The 21,095-nt window shown below is 37.7% G+C and overlaps 4 protein-coding genes across 6 annotated transcripts in view; 3 read left to right on the top strand and 1 right to left on the bottom strand.

Annotated features, from left to right (window-relative positions):
- The window catches only part of itpr3 (inositol 1,4,5-trisphosphate receptor, type 3), a 33,110-nt gene extending 27,559 nt beyond the window's left edge, over positions 1-5,551 (top strand). For both annotated transcript variants that reach the window (XM_079637753.1, XM_079637752.1), the window contains 11 exons: positions 717-909; positions 1,050-1,172; positions 1,338-1,510; positions 1,587-1,751; positions 2,486-2,675; positions 2,835-2,915; positions 2,997-3,118; positions 3,205-3,370; positions 3,640-3,800; positions 3,986-4,147; positions 4,256-5,551. In XM_079637753.1, coding sequence (XP_079493879.1) covers positions 717-909; positions 1,050-1,172; positions 1,338-1,510; positions 1,587-1,751; positions 2,486-2,675; positions 2,835-2,915; positions 2,997-3,118; positions 3,205-3,370; positions 3,640-3,800; positions 3,986-4,147; positions 4,256-4,378 — 1,659 coding nt within the window. In that variant the 3' untranslated portion in view covers positions 4,379-5,551. The remainder of the gene's footprint in view (positions 1-716; positions 910-1,049; positions 1,173-1,337; positions 1,511-1,586; positions 1,752-2,485; positions 2,676-2,834; positions 2,916-2,996; positions 3,119-3,204; positions 3,371-3,639; positions 3,801-3,985; positions 4,148-4,255) is intronic.
- A 173-nt stretch (positions 5,552-5,724) lies between these two features.
- Positions 5,725-12,623, top strand: alas2 (aminolevulinate, delta-, synthase 2). The gene is made up of 11 exons (XM_079637754.1): positions 5,725-5,889; positions 6,822-6,983; positions 7,150-7,323; positions 8,098-8,175; positions 8,545-8,767; positions 9,022-9,206; positions 9,367-9,546; positions 10,232-10,396; positions 10,517-10,785; positions 10,921-11,083; positions 11,608-12,623. The coding sequence occupies exons 2-11, from the start codon at positions 6,833-6,835 to the stop codon at positions 11,772-11,774; spliced, it is 1,755 nt and encodes a 584-aa protein (XP_079493880.1). The 5' UTR covers positions 5,725-5,889; positions 6,822-6,832; the 3' UTR covers positions 11,775-12,623.
- On the bottom strand, positions 12,623-18,228 carry ela2l (elastase 2 like). 2 transcript variants are annotated; one of them, XM_079637755.1, is made up of 9 exons: positions 18,098-18,228; positions 15,580-15,733; positions 15,268-15,356; positions 14,636-14,733; positions 14,087-14,209; positions 13,863-13,999; positions 13,609-13,754; positions 12,904-13,056; positions 12,623-12,776 (listed from the first exon to the last, which is right to left on the bottom strand). In XM_079637755.1, exons 2-9 carry the CDS (start codon positions 15,614-15,616, stop codon positions 12,759-12,761), a joined length of 801 nt encoding a protein of 266 aa, XP_079493881.1. In that variant the 5' UTR covers positions 15,617-15,733; positions 18,098-18,228; the 3' UTR covers positions 12,623-12,758. The 2 variants fall into 2 exon arrangements, with proteins under 2 accessions (XP_079493881.1, XP_079493882.1); XM_079637756.1 differs by having other exon boundaries at positions 15,580-15,730.
- ela2 (elastase 2) lies at positions 17,668-20,232 on the top strand. The gene is made up of 8 exons (XM_079637757.1): positions 17,668-17,728; positions 17,889-17,977; positions 18,114-18,211; positions 18,355-18,477; positions 19,325-19,461; positions 19,553-19,698; positions 19,821-19,973; positions 20,076-20,232. The coding sequence occupies exons 1-8, from the start codon at positions 17,692-17,694 to the stop codon at positions 20,091-20,093; spliced, it is 801 nt and encodes a 266-aa protein (XP_079493883.1). The 5' UTR covers positions 17,668-17,691; the 3' UTR covers positions 20,094-20,232.
- The last annotated feature ends 863 nt before the right edge of the window (positions 20,233-21,095 follow it).

Here is a 21,095-nt window from a genome sequence, read left to right as displayed (position 1 = left end):
AATAAAAAAAAGACACGTGTGTGTGTGTATTTGTTTGTGATACAAACCGCCTCACATCCTGCGCAATCAATGGTGATGACGGCTTAAATGACTGGTCATATTGGATCATATGACACTCGCATCGAACAAAGTTTACAAAAAGTGACTGTTTTGTGACCATCGCTGTTGTACCACCATGTTGTAACGCATTGGGAAGCCAGAATGTTCCCATACAGAAGTGTATATGATGCAGGTGACGGCTCTATCAACGGCTTGTCTCCTTCGCTTGCCATGCTAAACTGCAACACACATGCACATCAGGAACTGTGATGTCAACCACAGATTTACACGCTGATCAGCTACTCTCACGTGAAACGCATACGGACTGTATTTATTGACAGAAACATACATTAGCGGAAACTCTGTCTGTTTTACGCATTTTTTCTTTCTTTCAACAAACCATATTATAGATGCGTCATCAAGTGCGTGTAAGTGTGTGCTGAACCGTGGGTGGAGAATGGTATGGTTAGATTATTTTACCGAGAACCGTTACACCCCTAATATATACACATTTCTATTTGTGTGTTGTAATCATTGCTCTTATTGTAATTTGTGCTCTACTAATGTCACCCATGTTTTATGTTTACAATGTGTTATGGTACTGGTTAACCTTTAATGTTCAGAATCTGTACTTTTGAGAAGCTGTGAAATAATTTTCATTGGTATGTCACTTGCAGATTGTGCGGGAGGACCGCAGCATGGAGCAGATAGTGTTTCCTGTTCACCCTATCTGCGAATTCCTGACGGAGGATTCAAAGTTCCGTGTGTTTACCACCACAGAGCAGGACGAGCAAGGCAGCAAGGTCACACACTTCTTCGAGCAGACCTCCTTCCTGCACAACGAGATGGAATGGCAGAAAAAACTTCGCAGTAAGTATTGGGCCTGTGGTGTGGTGTGGATTAGTGTCTAAAGACCTGACACCCCAAATAATGGTAGTACAAATTTCTACAAATATGTGCTTCAGCAAGGAGCTTTACCCCAGGTTTAGTGAGATGTTTGTGTGTTTTAGGCATGCCAGTGCTGTACTGGTTCTCTCGCCGAATGTCTCTCTGGGGCACCATATCATTCAATCTGGCTGTGTTCATCAATCTTATTATCGCTTTGTTCTACCCACATGACTCTGGTCGCCCTGGTATGTTTATGTGTGCATTACCTCTTGGTAGCTATAGAACATTGATGGTTTTATATTAATAAATGCTACATTTTGCATCAGTTTCAAAGCACACAACTATTGGACCAACAGTTGGCTTTGTAAATTGCTTTTCCATGTAGTTTTAACAGTCTCTTGTGCCTCCAGGTAGCATAGACTCTTCATTGCTGATTATGCTGTTCTGGGGTTTCGCTGGATTGGCTGTTTTGGGCCTGTTATCCAGGCGCTATGGGTTCCAGTCCCTCACTGTCGCCATCACCCTGCGCTGCATCTATCACTTCGGCATTGGGCCAACTCTCATCCTGCTGGGCGCTCTAAATGTAAGTCTTAGAAAAACATATTAAATCAAAGTGAATTGATTTCATTAAAAATTTGCCTCTTTCTCTTTTTAACCAGCTCATCAATAAGATAGTGTTTGTGGTGAGCTTTGTGGGAAACAATGGCACCTTCATCATGGGCTACAAAGCCATGGTAATGGATGTAGAGTTCCTGTACCACTTGGCCTATGTGTTAACCAGCACACTGGGGCTGTTTGTCAACGAGCTCTTCTACAGCATATTGGTGGGTGTGTCAACTTATTTTACCACCGTTCAAAAGTTTGGGGTCAGTAAGATTAAAAAAATGTTCCCCAAAGAATTTAATACTTCTATTTTGCAAGGACGCTTTAAATTTATCAAAAGCATTTTGGAACATTTATCCTTTCAAATAAATGTTGTTGAGGACTGAGGATTCATCAAATAATCCTGGGGGAAAAGTATGATTTCCACAAAATATTAAGCAGCACATTTCTTTTCAACTGTGATGCTTTAATAATAATAATAATACATGATTCTTGGGCACCAAATCAGCATATTAGAATGACTTCTGAAGAATCATGTAACACTGAAGCCTGGATGCTGAATGGCTGCTGAAAATTCAGCTTTGCCATCAAAGGAATAATTGGCATTTTAAAAAACAGCTATTTTTAAATGGTAGTAATATTTCACAATATTACTGTTTTTTTTTTGTAATCAGATAAATGCAACCTTACTAAGCTTTTCACTAGGATTTCTTTCTGAAACATGAAAAAATCGTACCAACCCTAAGCTTTTGAAAGGTAGTATAAAACTGGCTTTTTTTAATAGTTTGCTTTCTGCATTGCTGATTGCCAAAAAAATCTTTCCAAGTACAAGTGAAATTACTTTTGGTGAATAAATAAAACTGAGATGCTGTACTTGCCAGTAGAAACAGAACACATTTGAACTACTGGTACTACTCCTCTACTTCACCTCATGTTCCTCTTTTACCTCCTTCAGTTGTTTGATCTGATCTACCGTGAGGAGACTCTGTTTAACGTCATCAAGAGTGTGACGCGTAACGGACGCTCTATTCTCCTCACTGCTGTCTTGGCCATCATCCTGGTCTATCTGTTCTCCATCGTGGGCTTTCTCTTCCTCAGGGATGACTTCATCATGGAAGTGGACAGGCTTGCTAGCCCAGATACAGGTAAATCGCATACACCTCCATCCGAATGGTTTTTCGCCAAACAGTTGTTGCAGAAAAGGATCAAATCCAGCATTTGTGATGAATTTGAACTAAAATATACCATTTATTATTCATTGATGCCACTTTGACGGGCTTTATGGTGTAATTTGTCCTCTGCAGGTAGAGATAACTCTATGAGCAGCTGCAGTGCAGACGGATTGGACTGCACTGAGGAAACTGGGATGATTGCACCATCAGAGGGTAAGCAGAACATTAAAAACAAAACAATATTTAATCATTATTGTACTCGGCTGTGATAAAAAATTTTTTATGGCTTTGCAGAAGACGAAGACAACACAGAGAGAGCATGTGACACTCTTCTCATGTGTATCGTCACGGTGCTGAATCATGGGCTGAGGAATGGAGGGGGTGTAGGAGATGTTCTGCGCAAACCCTCTAAGAATGTATGGAGACCCACAAGCATAATTAAATATGTGCACATTTGAATACAAAATCTAACCCAACTGATGCCATGTCGTTCATCTTACAGGAGCCTTTGTTCCCTGCTCGTGTAGTGTATGACCTTCTCTTCTACTTCATTGTCATCATTATTGTCCTCAACTTGATATTTGGTGTGATTATTGACACCTTCGCTGACCTGCGTAGTGAAAAACAGAAGAAAGAGGAGATACTGAAGACCACCTGTTTCATTTGTGGTAGGAAATCAATGGATACATGCATGTTATTGCTACAGCCTGATAATGTGACTGCTTGTCTGAGAGAGAAAAATCTATTAAAAAAATGTGTAATATATATATATATATATATATATATAAAAAAAAAATATATATATATATATATATATATAAAAAAATATATATATATTTTATATATGACCCAAGTATTACTTGACAGGCTTTATAACAGTCACCTTAAAATAAAACAAATCACGTAAAGCAGTTGCTCTATATTTGTATTTCAACAGGTCTTGAGAGGGACAAGTTTGATAACAAGACCGTATCGTTCGAGGAACACATCAAATTGGAGCACAACATCTGGAACTACCTCTATTTCATTGTGCTAGTACGGGAGAAAAACAAAACCGATTACACTGGCCCGGAGAGCTACGTGGCCCATATGATAAAGGTACATTAAAAAAAAATGGACAGCTCCAGCTGATTGGATACTGCTTTCACTCAATGTATTAATAGCTATTACCAGTGTCATTTTAGTATTATTTGATTACTATTTATTAAGACTTGGGGTTTTATTTTTATGTTTTTCTTGCTTCACCTCGCAATGGTTTTGATTCTGTTGTCGCCTGTTGTTAGAATAAGAACCTGGATTGGTTCCCACGCATGCAGGCCATGTCTCTAGTTGTTACGGAGGGAGATGGAGAACAGAATGAGATGAGGAACCTGCAGGATCGGCTCACCTCCACCATGAAAGTGGTCACGAACCTCACAAGCCAGTTAACAGAGTTAAAAGAACAGGTATATTTCTCAATGTAGCTTTAGTCAGCGCTATATAATGAGCTGTTCATTTCTCCGATTCAGTATTCTCAAGCATGTAAAATAATGGATGTGTATGGGTTGATTTAGATGACAGAGCAGAGGAAGAGAAGGCAGCGGATGGGTTTTGTGGATGTTCAGTCTGGCTCAAACCCTGGGATGCCTCTGCCTCCTAGTGCTGCTGGAGGAAATCATCAGGTCTACAAGGCCTAATTCCTCCGTCTAACCTTGCAGTGACTTTATAGAAGCAATAATGTGATCATGCGATGCTGGTGTACTTCTCAACGTGGAAAAGTTGCGTTCAACTGTTGAAACGGATTGACGGATTGGATCTACACAGTACACACCCACAAAAGCACTACTTGACTCAATAGTCATTCTTTGAGGGGCTGATTACCTAAAGGTCTTAGTATGCACACATTTTATATATTTAAAGTACATGAAGTTTTTATTTCTTTTTCTTTTTTTTTAAGAGCATTTCTTTTCAAGATATTTTATAGCTTATCTTCAAAAACATTGTTGGATGTATGGATACATGTAGCATTACTGTAAGTGAGGCTGATGTGTTTTAGATCACAAATAATTGCATGTTAATATCTTCAAATGGTTCATTTTAAGATGCACTGATGAGAGTGCACATGCTGTATTTATAGGGATGAGCATCATGCGCCTGGCTTGATATGTACTGTATATGAGATGATTTGGGTAATATTATGATCTGTCTTAACCACATTACGATGAATGCTAACATGTTAATATAGATACATCTGTGTTGTATAAATGGAATAATGTATAGAACCATGGTTACATTTTATACAGCTTTAATTTTAAAAGTCACAAGTGCCTAAAAATGACTTTAAAAAACATATATTTTGCTCAGGAAAATAGCAAATTCTTATTTATCAGTTTTCCGGGCATCCTAATGGTTTTAATAGACATAATTCATGTATATCTATGTATGTGTCTATTTACCGTAATCATTGTGCAACCAAGGGCCGGTTGCATAACCTGCTAAGAGTCATAGTTAGTCATCAATTTTTTTTCTTTAAGACAGTCTAGATTGGTCTAATTTGATACCCACAAGTAAGACAGATTACTCCTAACTAACTGCTAGTTGTTCATACTAGCTCTTGAGACTCAGTCTTAACATAATGGTTATGTTTATGCAACTAGCCCCAGACTAAGACTTATAAATCAAGTGGATTTTTATGGCCACAAAAAGATGCTGGAACATACTTGTATTTTGGCCTTATTATTAACAGCCAGTGTGTAATTAATCGGTTGTAGTATTGATTCCAAATAATTCTCAATTTATTGTTAATATTGTTTATGTTGATATGAAGAGCCTCACCAAGTTTGCACAAAATAAAACATTCGGCCATTTCACCTCTTGTGTCTCAAGATTATTAAACGGTAAAGGACAGTAAAAGAAACTAGTAAAATCGTAGTAGGCCTAACTATTGTGTATAATTGGAGTAAATTGTTACAAAAACCAATAGAAACACTGTTCGCAATTATTATTCTTTTCACAAAGTAAAAGTAATTTGTAGTGGGTAATTAGTGCAGTTGTGTCCATTGACTTGACTTGTGTGAGATTACATCCTTCTGTCAGCACAGTTCACAGTATTAGGGTGTGAGCAGAGTGACTGACGGGCTCAATTCCTTCACTGTTCGTTTGAGTGTCGGGCGCCGTTCAGAAGTTCGTCCTCAGTGCAGGTCAACAGGTAGGCTAATGATTTCCGCAATATTAACTCGATATTTCAAATAGGAACAATCGGTATCGCATAATTTTACAACAAAGGTTTTACTAGTAAAACGTACTTTCTGGCAATTAAAATTCTGCACATTACATTATTTCAAAAGACATGATCAGTCTCAAATAAGGTTAAAGTTAATTGTCAAGCCTTAATTTATATATATATATAAATATATATAGAAAGTGTTTATTTTCTGATCCATTGATGCTCATGAGTGATTTTGTGATAATAAAGTGATAATACATTTTTTTATGTTACCTCAGACCACAGAAATATGATAGGCTACCTAGAAAGATAAGTAGGTAAAAGGAATTGTGTGTGTGATTTTTATATTTTATATTATATTAGGCTATATCACATAATATAAAATTAAGTTGTTGTTATTATTATTAGGCTAGGCTATTATGCTGATTATCATTATATTACCAACAATGTCATTATTGTTATTATTATAAATAATAATGTAAGTGAATGAGTGAAATTAGTTTGTTTACAATTTGTCTTTGTTGTTGTTTTGGGCCATTGTAATAATAGTTCGGTTTATATGGTTGAAACTTCTCGGTAAGTATAATCTAGCCTTTATCAATATATATGACGTCAGTTTTTAAATTTTAGAACGGGGTGATGTGGAAAGCGCGAGTCTGCGCGTTCCAGATAAGGAGCGCTATCGGCCGCGCCCAGGTTCCCGGCGCGCCCACACATCCACTCCTCGAAATTTGGAATAGGGTCACTTGAGGGTCTTTTAGACACTTACATATTAAAATTATATAGTCTAATCATTATTTTTTTAGCTGGCCCTCTTTCCTTTGAATCAAATAGGCCTAGGCTAACGTTGTTACTATATGGAAAAGTAATTTTAAAAATATTCAACTGACCAACATCTTTTCCATTGTTTACAGCTGTTAAAACCATGTCTGCTTTTCTGCATCACTGCCCATTCCTGAAGTCCACTCCAGGCCCTTCTCTAAGGAATGTGGCAGTTTACCTCGGCTTGGCTGACCGATGTCCGATCATTGTCCGCCAGATCTCTGTAAAAGCCACCCAATCCTCTGAGGGAAATGGTAGCTGTTGTTTTCTATAGTGTGTCATTGTAATGTTTACTATACCAGATACAATAATATTCCATATTTATAATATTCTGTAATTCAAATTTGATTTACAATGACCAAGTTCTAAATCAGTAGTCAGTACCCAGATATACACATTCATGCACTTATTTGTGTTCAGGCCTGCTCCCTCACAACAAGGAGCCAAAGCGACAGCTGGCGACCACAGCAACTCAGGTGGCGATCTCCATGTCTCAAAGCTGTCCTTTCGTTTCCTCGAAGATTGGACTGGTCAAAGCAAGTCCTCAAGTACAAGAGGATGTTCAGCCTAATCTAGAGAACCAAGACACCACAGGTAAAAAAAGAACTCTCTGTGATAGATTCATACTGACTGATTGATGTCTTTTAGCATCTTATTTGCCTGCATGTCTCTTTTTGCCACCACAGTATGCGTCACTGCTGAAGAGGCTCTTTTGTCTGAGTGGTATCATGCAGCGGTTGGATGCATTTTACATAATAGCATGCAGCTTGGAGAGCATTCTCCTCTCTGCAATTTGCACCATTTAACTCCAATTTGAGAGAGTCCTCAGCTGTGAATAGTAAGCAGATGATGACTCAGACTGCTGATGTAACAAAAGCTAGGCTTTAGACAATCACATTACAGATTAAACTTCACACAGCCGCATGTGTACTAGAAAATAATACCTACCGTAATTTGAAAATTGTAGTTTTTAGTTTTCGAAGCACTGCGCATAGTTCATACTGCATAGCCTGTAATTTCAAGAAAAGATAAACAGTGGCATTAAATACAAAACACTTAGGCCTGGTTTCACAGACTTAGATTAAGACAGGATAAGGCTTCAGTTCAATTAGGGCATTTAAGTAGCTTTTATAAACGTGCCTTATAAAAAAACATTACTGGTGTGCATCTGGGACAAAACAATGGCACTGATATATTTAATATTATGTCAGTGCAAGTGGCTTTGAGTTAAAACAGCTCAAACATGCATTTTAGTCTGGGACTACACTTTACATGTTAAAGTGATTTCAGTGTGAAAACAGAGCGAAGAAACTGGATTTTGTGTTTGTTTGATGAATTTCTGACAAATTGGTGCCTTGTTTTCTCCAGGTTTAATGAGCTCGATGTTCAGTGGCTTGCAAAGTCATCAGTCCACTGGTCCTACACACCTTCTTCAGGACAATTTTGGTGAGTCTGGACGCATTTTCCCTAATGATTTACACTACAATGGTTTACTACTAAATCTGCAGTATTATATTCATCATCGAATTTTTGTTTCATTTGATTAGATTTGACATTTGATTAGACTGCCAAAACACTTTTTTGTTGTTGAAAATATCTTGTTTTTAAAACTGAACTAATGGAATAACAATAGGACATAATGTGGAATAATGGATGGTGAGTAAAAGGTAAGTTATCAAATTAATCCAAGACTGTTGTTTAATATAGTGTACACTGTATATTCTGCAGCACTTAGTGTCAATCTTCTTTCATTCCTGCCTTTCTTCCTCACTTATTGACTGTGGTAATTGCCTGTCTACTCTTTAAATAATTCAGCCACTGCCAGTTTCAACTACGATGACTTCTTCACTGAGAAGATTGTGGAAAAGATGAATGACCATACCTACCGCATCTTTAAGACGGTGAACCGTTTTGCAGAGGTTTTCCCTTTTGCTGAGGACTACTCCATCCCTGGACGCTTGGGTTCCCAGGTGTCTGTATGGTGCAGTAATGATTACCTGGGCATGAGCCGACATCCCAGAGTTGTCATGGCCATAAGGTCAGTACATAAAACAGACAATGAAACAAGTGTTTGCCATCATATGTTATTATACGTATAGAAAGAACAAATGAATGTGCAGCAAAGAACGCTAACTTAAACTAGTACATTTTCTTTTAAATGGATGGTAGTTTTGCTAAATTCTGCAAGTAAATTTCTTAAAACTGTGAAGTTTCTTATTGTTTGCTTTTGGATATACATATAGTATGGCTGCTAAAGCTAACTGGTTAATCACAACTTTCATTGTATCTTAGAGAGGCTTTGGAGAGGCATGGTGCAGGAGCAGGAGGAACCCGGAATATCTCTGGGACGAGTAACTATCACGTGGCCCTGGAGAGTGAGCTGGCCCGTTTACACCTGAAAGACGGAGCACTAGTCTTTTCTTCCTGCTTTGTAGCCAATGATTCCACCCTCTTTACTTTGGCTAAAATGCTCCCAGGTATCAAACAAAACAGAATGAACTGTGTGAATTAATTGAGAAATTTAGGTTTTATATTGACTATAATAATACAAATAATTGAAAAATCGTATTGACCCCAAACTTTTAAACGGTAGTGTATCTTCTGAAATTTCTCTAAAAATGTATTTTCTCTGCAAAGGCTGTGAGATTTACTCAGACATGGGCAATCACGCCTCCATGATCCAGGGCATCCGGAACAGTGGGGCTAAACGTTTCATTTTCCGACACAATGATGCCGGTCACCTGGAGGAACTTCTCAGCCGCTCAGATCCACTCACACCCAAAATCGTGGCTTTTGAGACTGTGCATTCAATGGATGGTGAGTAGAAGAAAGCACACAATTGATTCACAAGACTTTTTTTCCCTAGTATCAAAATAGCTGAAAACAGCTGTTAATGTTTATGGTTCCGTCACATTCAATTATGAATCATGAAAAATATAGGCTATAATTCCAATTCAAAATCTGACAAAAAAACCAACGCCAATGGGTTCGATTCCCATGGAAAACGTACTGATACGGTGTAAAACTGGAATGCAATGTTAAGTTGCTTTGGATAAAACCATCTTCCAAATGCAGAAATGTAAAATGAAGCATCTATAATAAACTGGTGGTGGGTTACTTGTGTATCATTAATTAGTGATGCTAAAAGTACATTAATTGAAAACTCAGAATTTTCTTTCCTTATTAAAAATAAATGGTATTGTATCATGTACAATCACATAAAATGAAGATCCCACTCATCGGTAGCCTTATATATGCTGTTTAATTTTACGTGGAGCCATATTGGGGCGGCCATTTTGAGATCACACGACCAGCCAAATACTACTCACTTTTTCTTGGCAACCCCCCTTTTATCAGGCTCATGGAATAAATGAATCCTGGCAAACTGATTATAGTGGATCTGTAACTGAAAACTATTGCTTTTGCCTGATGCTGCATGAGTCAATAATACTGATTCAACTAAATACAGCTGAATGAAGGACAATCTCAATGTGTTTCTCAGGTGCAATTTGCCCTCTAGAAGAACTGTGTGACGTAGCACACAAATATGGTGCTCTGACTTTTGTGGATGAAGTCCATGCTGTCGGACTGTATGGGGCTCATGGAGCAGGTGTAGGAGAGCGAGACAACATCATGCACAAGATCGATATTGTCTCTGGAACTCTAGGTACGACAGATAGTCAATGTCAAGTGCATGATTTTATCCAGTACTAGTCGATGTCATTCACATGAGTTCTTGCCCTAATCCTTTTCATCAAGATGGTTACATTGTTTGAAATATCTGTAGGCAAGGCATTTGGATGTGTGGGAGGGTACATAGCCAGCACTGCCGCCCTGGTGGACACTGTGCGCTCGTACGCCGCCGGGTTTATCTTCACTACCTCCTTGCCTCCCATGGTGCTGGCGGGGGCTCTGGAATCGGTGCGAGTGCTGAAGAGCGCAGAAGGCCAGGCCTTGCGTAGAGCCCATCAGAGAAATGTCAAACTCATGAGACAGCTGCTGCTGGACGCTGGGCTGCCTGTGGTCAACTGCCCCAGCCACATCATTCCTATACGGGTCAGTGTTTGCAATTGTAGTCTTAACAATTATGGGCTGTAAACACTCAAGTTATTTAATTGTATATGTAAAAACCACCCCTCAGAGTTGGTCAGCACAAGTATAAATGTTTGAACTTTAAATCTAATATTTCAGGTTGGAAATGCAGCGAAAAACTCCAAGGTGTGCGACGTTCTGTTGGAGAAACACAACATCTATGTGCAGGCCATAAATTACCCGACTGTGCCTCGCGGGGAGGAGCTACTGCGGTTGGCTCCTTCTCCTTTCCACAACCCCATTATGATGAACTACTTTGTAGGTGAGTGGTCATGCGATAGACCTTATTCAGAGCAGCGCCATCTTTGATTTTTAATGGGAATGAAAGCGAGGCTGTGAAGGATAGACATGCATCTCTTCAGGGGTGTACTGATATTTAATGTGTTTTTGGATCGTTCTGCTGACTTTTCAAGAAATTTCAGCTGACAAAAAACTACAGGCAATATGAGCTGTCTAAAATAAAGTGATCTAGGAGCTTTATACAGCTTTTACACTGGGATGCCACTGAGAACATGGCAAGTCTATCCCTCAAAGCCTTGCTTTCATACCTGTCATGGCGCTGCTCTGAATAAGGTCTATTGGGCAAACTCTTATTACTTTAATTAAGTTACAGCCACTATACAGAATAGCAGTTTAGTTTTCAAACAGGTTTTAGTAACACTCTGATTTTAATTTAATTTGTTACACGACATCTACCATTGCCGTAGGGATGTCCCCAGACGTGGTTACATTTTACACCAAATATGATTCATATATGTATTTCTAATAGTATTTTTTGTTGGACAGAGAAACTGTTGGATGTCTGGCAGGAGGTTGGACTACCGCTGAATGGACCGCCTATGGCCTCATGCACCTTCTGTGATCGGCCTCTTCACTTTGACCTCATGAGCGAGTGGGAGAAGTCCTACTTTGGTAACATGGAGCCGAGGTACATCACTGTGGCTGCACAGTGATTGAGTTTCAACAGACCAGGATGAAGATCTGATTTATCAGATTTGATTGAATCTTTAAAAAAAAAAAATATATTTTTTTTTTCATGGTATCTAAGTAAATGTAAAGGGTGCTCAAAATGTCCTAAATCATTTAAAGCAATGTTTGTGGCAAAATTTGTGTTTCTGTATTGTTTGCTGTGACTGTTAATGATGCAAGAAGAATTTGTTTTCAGATATTCATATAAGTGTACCACTAAAATTAGATATTATGACTTGACTGAATTCCACATTATTTGTGTGTCCCCTCTGCATGACAGCAAACCTGCACACGGGCACTTTGGTAGTTACTATTATTGAATATATGAATCTCAATCATGGTTTTCAATAATACCCCAAGATGTTATTATATGTAGGCTATACATACGCATTAAATATCATGTTTACTAACAGCTTACACTGAGACTATGCCACATGTCCCCTTTCTTGTTTTTGACCGTTTTATTCTCTTGCATTCAAATTCATGAATTAAAAAATTCAATAAATATGGTCAGTTCCAACTAAATGCCTCTGATAATTACTTAACCAATTTGTTACAAATACCAACAAAAGCAGTAGATATTGGCACTATGAATTTGATGTATTTCATTTACAGAGAGAGACTGGCAATGGCAGAAGAAAATTAGAAAAACTATAACAAACGGTGGTCAACTGTGACATAAAATTGTTTTGGATGGGACCCTATCAAAATAAAACACCACACTTCCATCTGCCGGACTCTATTGGAAATGTGACTAACTGAGCTATGAGGTGTCAAAATTTGGACAAAAACCACTAACAAGATCTTCTGACTAAAATGACTATATGTATTATAAGTGCATTTTATTTGGGAATTTCTAATCTTTAAAAAAATGTACGTATAGTACAAATACATTTACACAACTTTCTTATGAATATTTTTATTGTTCAAGGCATCGATGATACAAAACCCATGTTTCTGTTTGATCTTTAATAGGTGGCCATGTTCTGTAAGAGATTAAAAAGTGAAAAGATTTTCAATTGTACAGTATTCCAGAATTTTCCATAATGACAAACACTATCCAAAATGACATTTTCAGGTTATTTAGCGTGTTTGTTAATGTAAAACCCTTACCTTGCTGATCCAGTCAATGTAGCCGCTCACACGAGTGAAGACGGTGGGCTTCTTGGAATAGTTGCAGCTCAGGCCTGAACCAAAGCTCACAATACCATGAACCTCCCAAGCGCCGTCGCTACCAGCACAGTTCAGGGGGCCACCAGAGTCGCCCTGTTGTGGGACAATAGTTTCCGTCATAGTTTGTCTTTTGACGAAAATATCCTTTACATGTATTTAACATTTCGTCATGTCTTTCACTTTTGATATGAAATTAAAGGCTGCAATACACTACATGACTTTTGCTCAGATTTTTAACGAGTTAACTAACGAATCGATGTTAGTTGCCAAAAGTCAGAGCCAATCTGCAGATTTGAGTTGACCGTTTTAATCGAAAATCACGTAGTGTATTACGGGCAAAGACTTTTTAAAAGGATTTTATAGCTCCACACTGATTCTATCCGGATGGAGGATATCAAAACATATTGGATATCTTGAGCCGATTTGTTTCATCTGCCATTTATCTCCTAGCCAGGAGGCGCATGTTTCTGCATGACTATGTTCGGAACGACCTGAAAGTCTGGCAGGGTCAGTCAGTTTTTCTCATTACAAAGTCAGCAAGTGATGATGCCTAGCGTTTTTAAAATGTGTTCAGATTTCATGTAGTGTATCCCAGCTTTAACGCGCGTACTGCACTGTATATGTAAGGCACTAGGATCTCCTTACATTACATCCAGCAACAACACCATCTCCACCAGCGCAGAGCATGCTTTGTGTGACCTGAGAGCCCCACCAGTCAGACTTCGAGCAGGTGGCGTGATCCACCACCGGCAGGAGAGCCTGCTGCAGGTTATCAGCAAGAGGTCCATTGGCTAGAGAAGAAAAGAAGAAGAAAAAAAGTGAAAATCTAAAAATTTTCTGTGACCGTGTTGCCTGTTGAGTTCAACACAACATGATCCATATCCATCAGCGTTACTTACTGTAGAGACGTCCCCAACCAGTGACGTAGCAGGGAGCATTGTGGGGCAGAACATCGCCATCCGTAGGAAGACATGCAGGTGTGATAGTTTCAGTAGTGGTGACAGGACTCTCCAGTTTGATCAGGGCGATGTCATTACTGCGGTCCAGAGACAACATTAAAACTAAATCTCATTGCACAATTGTTTAAATCTGTTCTTCGTGAGGAGTCTTTTGGCCCAAGTACCGAATTGTGAAGGAATTCCAGGCCTCATGGACAATGATCTTGCTAGGGGAAATGGCGAGAGATCCACTGTCGTCCTCCTTCAGGTTATGTTTTCCCAGAAACACCCTGTAAGTTCTGCTACTGCTGCAAGGCCACAAGAGAAAGACAAAGCATTTCAGAAACAAATGGTAAGTAATACCATGGTACTTTGATATATAACCATGTAACTAAATTGTATAGTAATATTAAAATAGTACTTTTGTTAACACTTTAGTTTAGGGTCCAATTCTCACTATTAACTAGCAGCTTATAAGAATGCATATTACTAGGATATTGGCTGTTTATTAGTACTTCTAAAGCACATATTAATGCCTTATTGCATGACCATATTCTACATCCCTTAATCCTATCCAGTACCTAAACTTAACAACTACCTTACTAACTATTAATAAGCAGTAATTAGGAGTTTATTGAGTCAAAAGTCGTAGTTAATAAAGAAAATTGGACCCAAACTAAAGTGTGACCAACTCGGGCTGCGTTTAAGATCCTCAGCCTATTCCTCAGACTAACCTGATGCAGTGAGCAGCAGTCAGAACCCACTCATCGGAAATAAGGCTGCCTCCACAAGTGTGGTACCAGCTACTGCCACTCTTGTACTGGAGGGAGACCTGCGTGAAGAACACAACAGGGGTCAGTTGACTTCCTTGTCCTTTTGTTTGTAAGTCGGATTAATATGAACCCTATACATTTCTAAGGCCTGTAAATGATCAAAACTTTGCTGGAAAACATTACTTCTGTTGTCTGATTGATAGTTCATATTTTTTTTAGCAAGTAAAATGCCTTTTAGTCAAATTCTAAAAGCGTCCCTCTTCAGGTCAGGTAAATAACTTGTATTGTTAGTAATATTTCAAGATGAAGACTCACTGGGCTGAATCAACTTAGATTTACTTGATTATCTATACATTATAATAAAAAAATGGTTAAAATGTATAAAATATGATACATCAGGCTGTATCATATTTGATTATTATATATATATATATCTTTTTTTTTTTTTTTTTTGAGGGGCCAAGTGTGCTGATTTTGTTTTGCACAAATATTGCATGAATATGCAATTTTTTTTTGATTTTTGATTTTATTTTATGTTTTGTCTTAAGTTTCAGTAAACATTTCTATTAAAAAATAATTGAATGTGCATCTACCTGCCAGGGCCAGCTGTGAGGACGGACATCCACACCCCCCACAACCCTCGTCACAATAGGAGGGTAGGTGGGCAGCCCACATCCATAAGCTGAGGAAAAACATAAGACATCATGCTTTTTTGATAGCAATAAACATTATTGGGCATTTTAAAAGTAATATTATTGTTTAAACATATTTTTAAATATATATATAAAAAAAAAAAAAAAAAGTTGTAATCATTTGAATAAAAAGTTAAGAATGATGCTGCATGGCGTTACCAGACCCTAAAAACAGTCAGTACTACTGTATATGATCAGTTTTTAAAATCTTACCTCCAACAACTAGAACAGCAAAGACCAGAAACTTCATCGTGGCTGTATCTTCAACGTTTTCTCTCTCTGCTGTGGCTTATATACTGGCCACATCACTTTCAGCGTAATGTATGACCACAGTTAAGCAATCGTTTGAAACGAATGTCCTTGACTGCTTTAGGAAAAACAAATAAAATAGCCCCACTTGGTACACTTTGACCTTGATTCACAGCAAATAATCAAATCACTTAAAGTCATTTTTGCTATTGATTGACACCTTGAACATTTATGTTCTCTCATTTAATTTAATTTCAGAACCACCGTATACAGTTCCTCCCTTTTATTTTCACCAATTCTGTGGATAAATGTATTTAACTGAAGACCAAATCAAAAAGACATGATATTATTTACTGTTATTTTATTTATAGGCCTTTTATCTTTGTCACAAATTCTTGTTAATAGTTAATTTCCTCACAAGATTCAGCAAAAAAAATTCAAATATGTTATGAAATGTATAGTTTACATGGGCCTATTGTGTTATTGCTTATATCAGGATGTCATCTGTGCATTTCACAGGCTGCAAACATGCAGTACCACAAGATAACTGATATTTTGGGATGTTTATCTACAAAGTTAAATGGTAATGAAAATACTGATGGTCAGAGGTGTGCACAGAACTCCGCTGGGACAGGGGTAAAGTTGCATTTTGGGGGGGCCGATACAATACAAGTGCCCTTTCGGTTGTATTGCATCGGCCCCCCGAAATGCAAAAATTATAATTAAAATGTACATTTACGTGTTTAAGATGAAGGAATATGTTGCAACCTTTCACCTTATGGTAGGAGTAATTAAATTGAAACGTTTCAAGAATTTTTTTTTATAGAATGAGTAAATTTGTAAGAACTTGACGCATGTTCTACACTAGATTTTAGTTTATAATCTTCTTTGAAAAGATTCTTAATTTTCTTAATTATAAAACTTTAATTTGTCATTGAACCCTAAGCATTTGCATGATAATTAATAATTATACTACTCTCCTTGTGGTTACCATGCATAAAAAATATATATATTATCAGTCCTATATTATATTATATTATATTATATTATATTATATACTATATTATAAGACCTACAATAACTAGAAAAGCCAAGAGCACAAACTTACTCTTTTGGCAAGAATGATTGCTTTAGAGAAAAACTATTCAGAAGTACTATTCAGAAGTACCTTGAACTTAATATTTCACAAGGTATAATCTAATCAGTTAAAAAATAATTGTACAGTTGATTAACATGTTGACGGTTTGTTCTCACATTTAGTCTGGCTGCAGAATATTTTTAATAGTTTTTTTCCCCTCTCTTCCTTGAATTCTTACGACTTCAGATCAAGACCCAATTTTTAGTTTTTGTCACAAATGTATATTAATAGTTAAATCCCAACACACAAAAAGAAAACAACTACTTTTTGTGAAGCACTAAAAGCCATCTAGCTTTGGCAAGGGATTTCTGTTTGTATCACATCTGTGCATTTCACAGGCCGCATTCAAAAAACCTGTAAGATAACTGATATTTTGGGATGTTTATCTACAAGGTTAAATGATACTGGAAATGCTATCGTTGCATTGCTGTAGGAATTGTAACTAGCCTATTTTGCTGTCCAGGTTAGTTGCTTTAAGGGTTGCCAGGTCTGCGTGATAAAACTAGTCTAATAGCCAATCAAAAGTAGCCCAAACAAGCCCAATGATCCTATCCCAAATATTAAAACTATACCACTACCATCCCAAAAAAACGCATACTTTACAACCACTACAGTATATGCATTATACACAATTCAACTTCAAAAATCATTAGTAGTAATCATAAACAGTCTGTTTTCATAAAGAAGCTCCCTACCAGTGCGCTTCCACAAAACTCATAATCTAGTTGTATCATTGTTAGAATGCAAATTGGGTAAAATATCGTAAGCGTTTCAGTCAAATAAACCTTTAACCCGCTGGGGAGAAAAAAATCAACCTGTGGCAACAGATTAAAAGTAGCCCAATTCCATGGGAAAACTGTGGAATTGGGCTATCTGGCATCCCTGTTTACTGTATATAAGTAATGGGTGTTCGCTTGTAGCCACTGAAAACAGGCATCATGATATTTCTGATCTTGGCTCTGTTCATTGCTGGCGGTAAGATGATCATTTGTCTACTCTATACTCTAAAAAGAGTTCAGAAATTCTCTTGGGTTCCTAAGCATCGGAAAAAGCAGGGATATCTTTCACAATTCACATTGTAGCTAATGAACCTGAGCAGACATGTAATTTATCATTGTGTGTTGTCTTGAAACAGCCTACGGATGTGGGCAGCCCACCAATAAACCTCTCGAGTCGAGGGTGGTGGGTGGCACTGATGTTAAACCAAACAGCTGGCCATGGCAGGTATTGTGAATGCTACAGTTCATTAATCTCATTCTAAAATAGTCATTTTAAACATAGCAATGCTATTTATTTTTTGTTATAATAATGCACTGAAAAGAGCTCCGGTTCAACACTCATTACCTCCTCAATATTTCAGGTGTCTCTCCAGTACCAGAGTGGCTCCAGCTTTTATCACACCTGTGGTGGCACCCTGATCTCCAAGGAGTGGGTCTTGACCGCTGCTCACTGCATTGGGTACACTGCTCCTTCTGTCACAATAGGCAACATGAAACATAATGCTGCACTGCTCTAGCTGGCATTTAAGGAATGCTATGAATGTTTCCTTAAGTTGCATTGTGAGAAGGACTAAAACCATGTCTTAAACTTTTGCCAAGCAGCAGCCGAACTTACAGAGTCTACCTGGGCAAGCACAACCTGGCACTCGGCAGCGAGTCCGGCTCTCTCGCCATCTCTCCTGCCAGGATTATCGTGCATGAGAACTGGGATTCCTACAATATCCGGTTGGTCCTTTTCTAATTTTAATGTAAACTACAGGTCAAACGTTTTTTTTAATGTTTTTGAAGGAAGTCTCTTATGCTCACAAAGGCTGTATTTATTTTATCGACAACAACACAGTAGAAACTAATATCGTGAAATATTATTACAATTTAAAATAACTCTTTCCTATTTGATTATATTATTGTGATGTCAAAGCTGAAGTTTCATGAACTCCAGTCTTCAGTGTCACATGATCCTCAATCATTCTTATTATAAATGTTGTTTTTGCTGCTTAATATAATTTTTTTTTGTGGAATACAATTTTCATGAATATCATGATACAATTTTCAGGATTCTTCAAAAGAACAGCATCTATTTTAAATATTTTGGAACAAATGTTTTTCTTGTCACTTTTGATACATTTGTGTCCTTGCTGAATAAAAGTATTAATTTCGTTCTTACCCCAAACTTTCAATGGTAGTGTATCACAGTTTCCACAAAAATATTAAGGAGCAAAAACTGTTTTCAACATTGATAATAATAATAAAAGGTTTCTTGAGCACCAAATCAACATATTAGAATGATTTTTGAAGGATCATGTGACACTGAAGACTGGAGTAATGATGCTGAATATTCAGATTTGCCATCACTGGAATAAATTACATTTTAAAATAATAAAATGCATCTTAAATTGTGATAATATTTCACAATATCACTGTTTTTACTGTAATATCACTGTTTTTATTTTGATCAGCATAAGATGCTTGGTGAGCATAAGAAACTTATTTCAACAACATAAAAAAAAATCTGAATTATTCTCAACTTTTGACGAGGAAGATATGTCTAAACTAAGTTGTGTGTGTTTCTCAGCAATGACATTGCCCTGATCAAGCTGTCGACTCCAGTGACTTTCAGCGACAAGATCTCACCTGCTTGCCTGCCTACTTCTGGCAGTGTCCTGCCTCACAACTTCTCCTGTTACGTCACTGGCTGGGGACGCCTCTGGAGTATGTGCCTTTCCACTGCAATGCTATTTTCTTATTTTTCAAGCTGAATTTTTTTTTTAAAAAGTTTTGCTTTCTCTTTTTTTTTTTTCAGCCAATGGTCCCATCGCTGATGTCATGCAGCAAGCTATGCTCCCAGTTGTGGACTACGCTACCTGCACTAAATCTGACTGGTGGGGCAACCTCGTGACCAACCTCATGGTGTGCGCTGGTGGAGATGGAGTTGTGTCCAGCTGCAATGTGGGTTTATTTATGTATAGACGTTGTCATAGTCCCTAATGAGTGTTTATATTTGTATATTTCATAACCAATATGTGTGAAAATGCCCTAATGATGTAAACTTTTGTTACTCACTTGTGCAGGGTGATTCTGGTGGCCCTCTGAACTGCCAGAGAAGTGACGGCACCTGGGATGTTCATGGCATTGTGAGTTTTGGCTCCAGCTTGGGCTGCAACTACCGCAAGAAGCCCTCCGTCTTCACCCGTGTGTCTGGCTACAGTTCCTGGATCAGTAATGTGAGTACACTACAAAACCATCCTTTTTTTTTTTTTTTACATATCCTGTTGACATAAATGTAAGATATTTTAGATGTTTAAATGGCCTCATAATTTTTTCAGGTGATGACCTCTTATTAAAGTGTGGAAGGTCACCATCAAAAATCTTCGACATCATCATCATCAAAAACAACAACAAAAAGTTCATTCAAAACTCTTGTCTAATTGCCTTTAAAGAAGTAAAAAAATAAAAATATTAAAAAGCAATATTTATTCCTCTTCTTGTTGTGGTTATGTTTTTATTGGCCAAATCAATGTTTCCAAATAAATATCTACCGGTAATTCAGATAATTCATCGGCTAAAGTGCTGTGGGTTGAGGGTGTATCTGTATTATAATGCCAATGCTAGTGGTAAACAAAATAGAATATGCTTCGCACTGAAAAAAACTAGGGGAAGCTAGGGAAAAGAGGCCAACTTGGCATGCAACTTTTGGAGCTTGAGGTAACGTTAGTTTTAAATTTTAGCGCAATGTTGCTATCATAAATACCTTTCATGTTGTAGCAGCAAACACACTGTGCAGTGAGATGACAGGCTTGTTTGAGATTAGCAAAATCTGCGCAGAACCGATCACCGCGAGATCCATGCCGGTTAGAAATGTGTGCGAGTGTGGCCTTGCTCTGATGTCATGCTGACAGTGACGTATGTCAAAAAAAAAACTCTCGCGACCGCAAAGGCGGACGTGTAGGATTCTGCAGTCGAGCGCAGTTGCTCTTCACCGACTGCACTGACCGAAAGCACGATGGGAAACGACTTGCTGACGACACCGCTTAATGCTCATTGATTTAAACAACCGTTTGTTCTCTCTAAAAATGTTTGATTATAAAACTGTGATATTTTATGTGTAGCCTATACAATATGTGTGAATATTCCAAACTCTCTGACAGTCCGATCTCTATGGGTTATTTGATTGTTTTTTTAATTAAATACGCGTGATTGTTAAAAGTGATTGTACGTTTTCAACTGGAAATAAATACTTTGGGTGTCTTAATCATTATTTATTTTCACATAAAAGCAACATAACTTAAATTAGGTCCAGTTTATCCATATACTGTCTATGAGTTTATCATCAACAGTTCTGCATG

The sequence above is a fragment of the Phoxinus phoxinus genome, assembly GCF_949152265.1.
Source record: "Phoxinus phoxinus genome assembly, chromosome: 15".
NCBI lineage: Eukaryota > Metazoa > Chordata > Actinopteri > Cypriniformes > Leuciscidae > Phoxinus > Phoxinus phoxinus.
The sequence above is the reverse complement of the archived record's forward strand: the minus strand, read 5'-3'. Positions and strand labels throughout refer to the sequence as shown.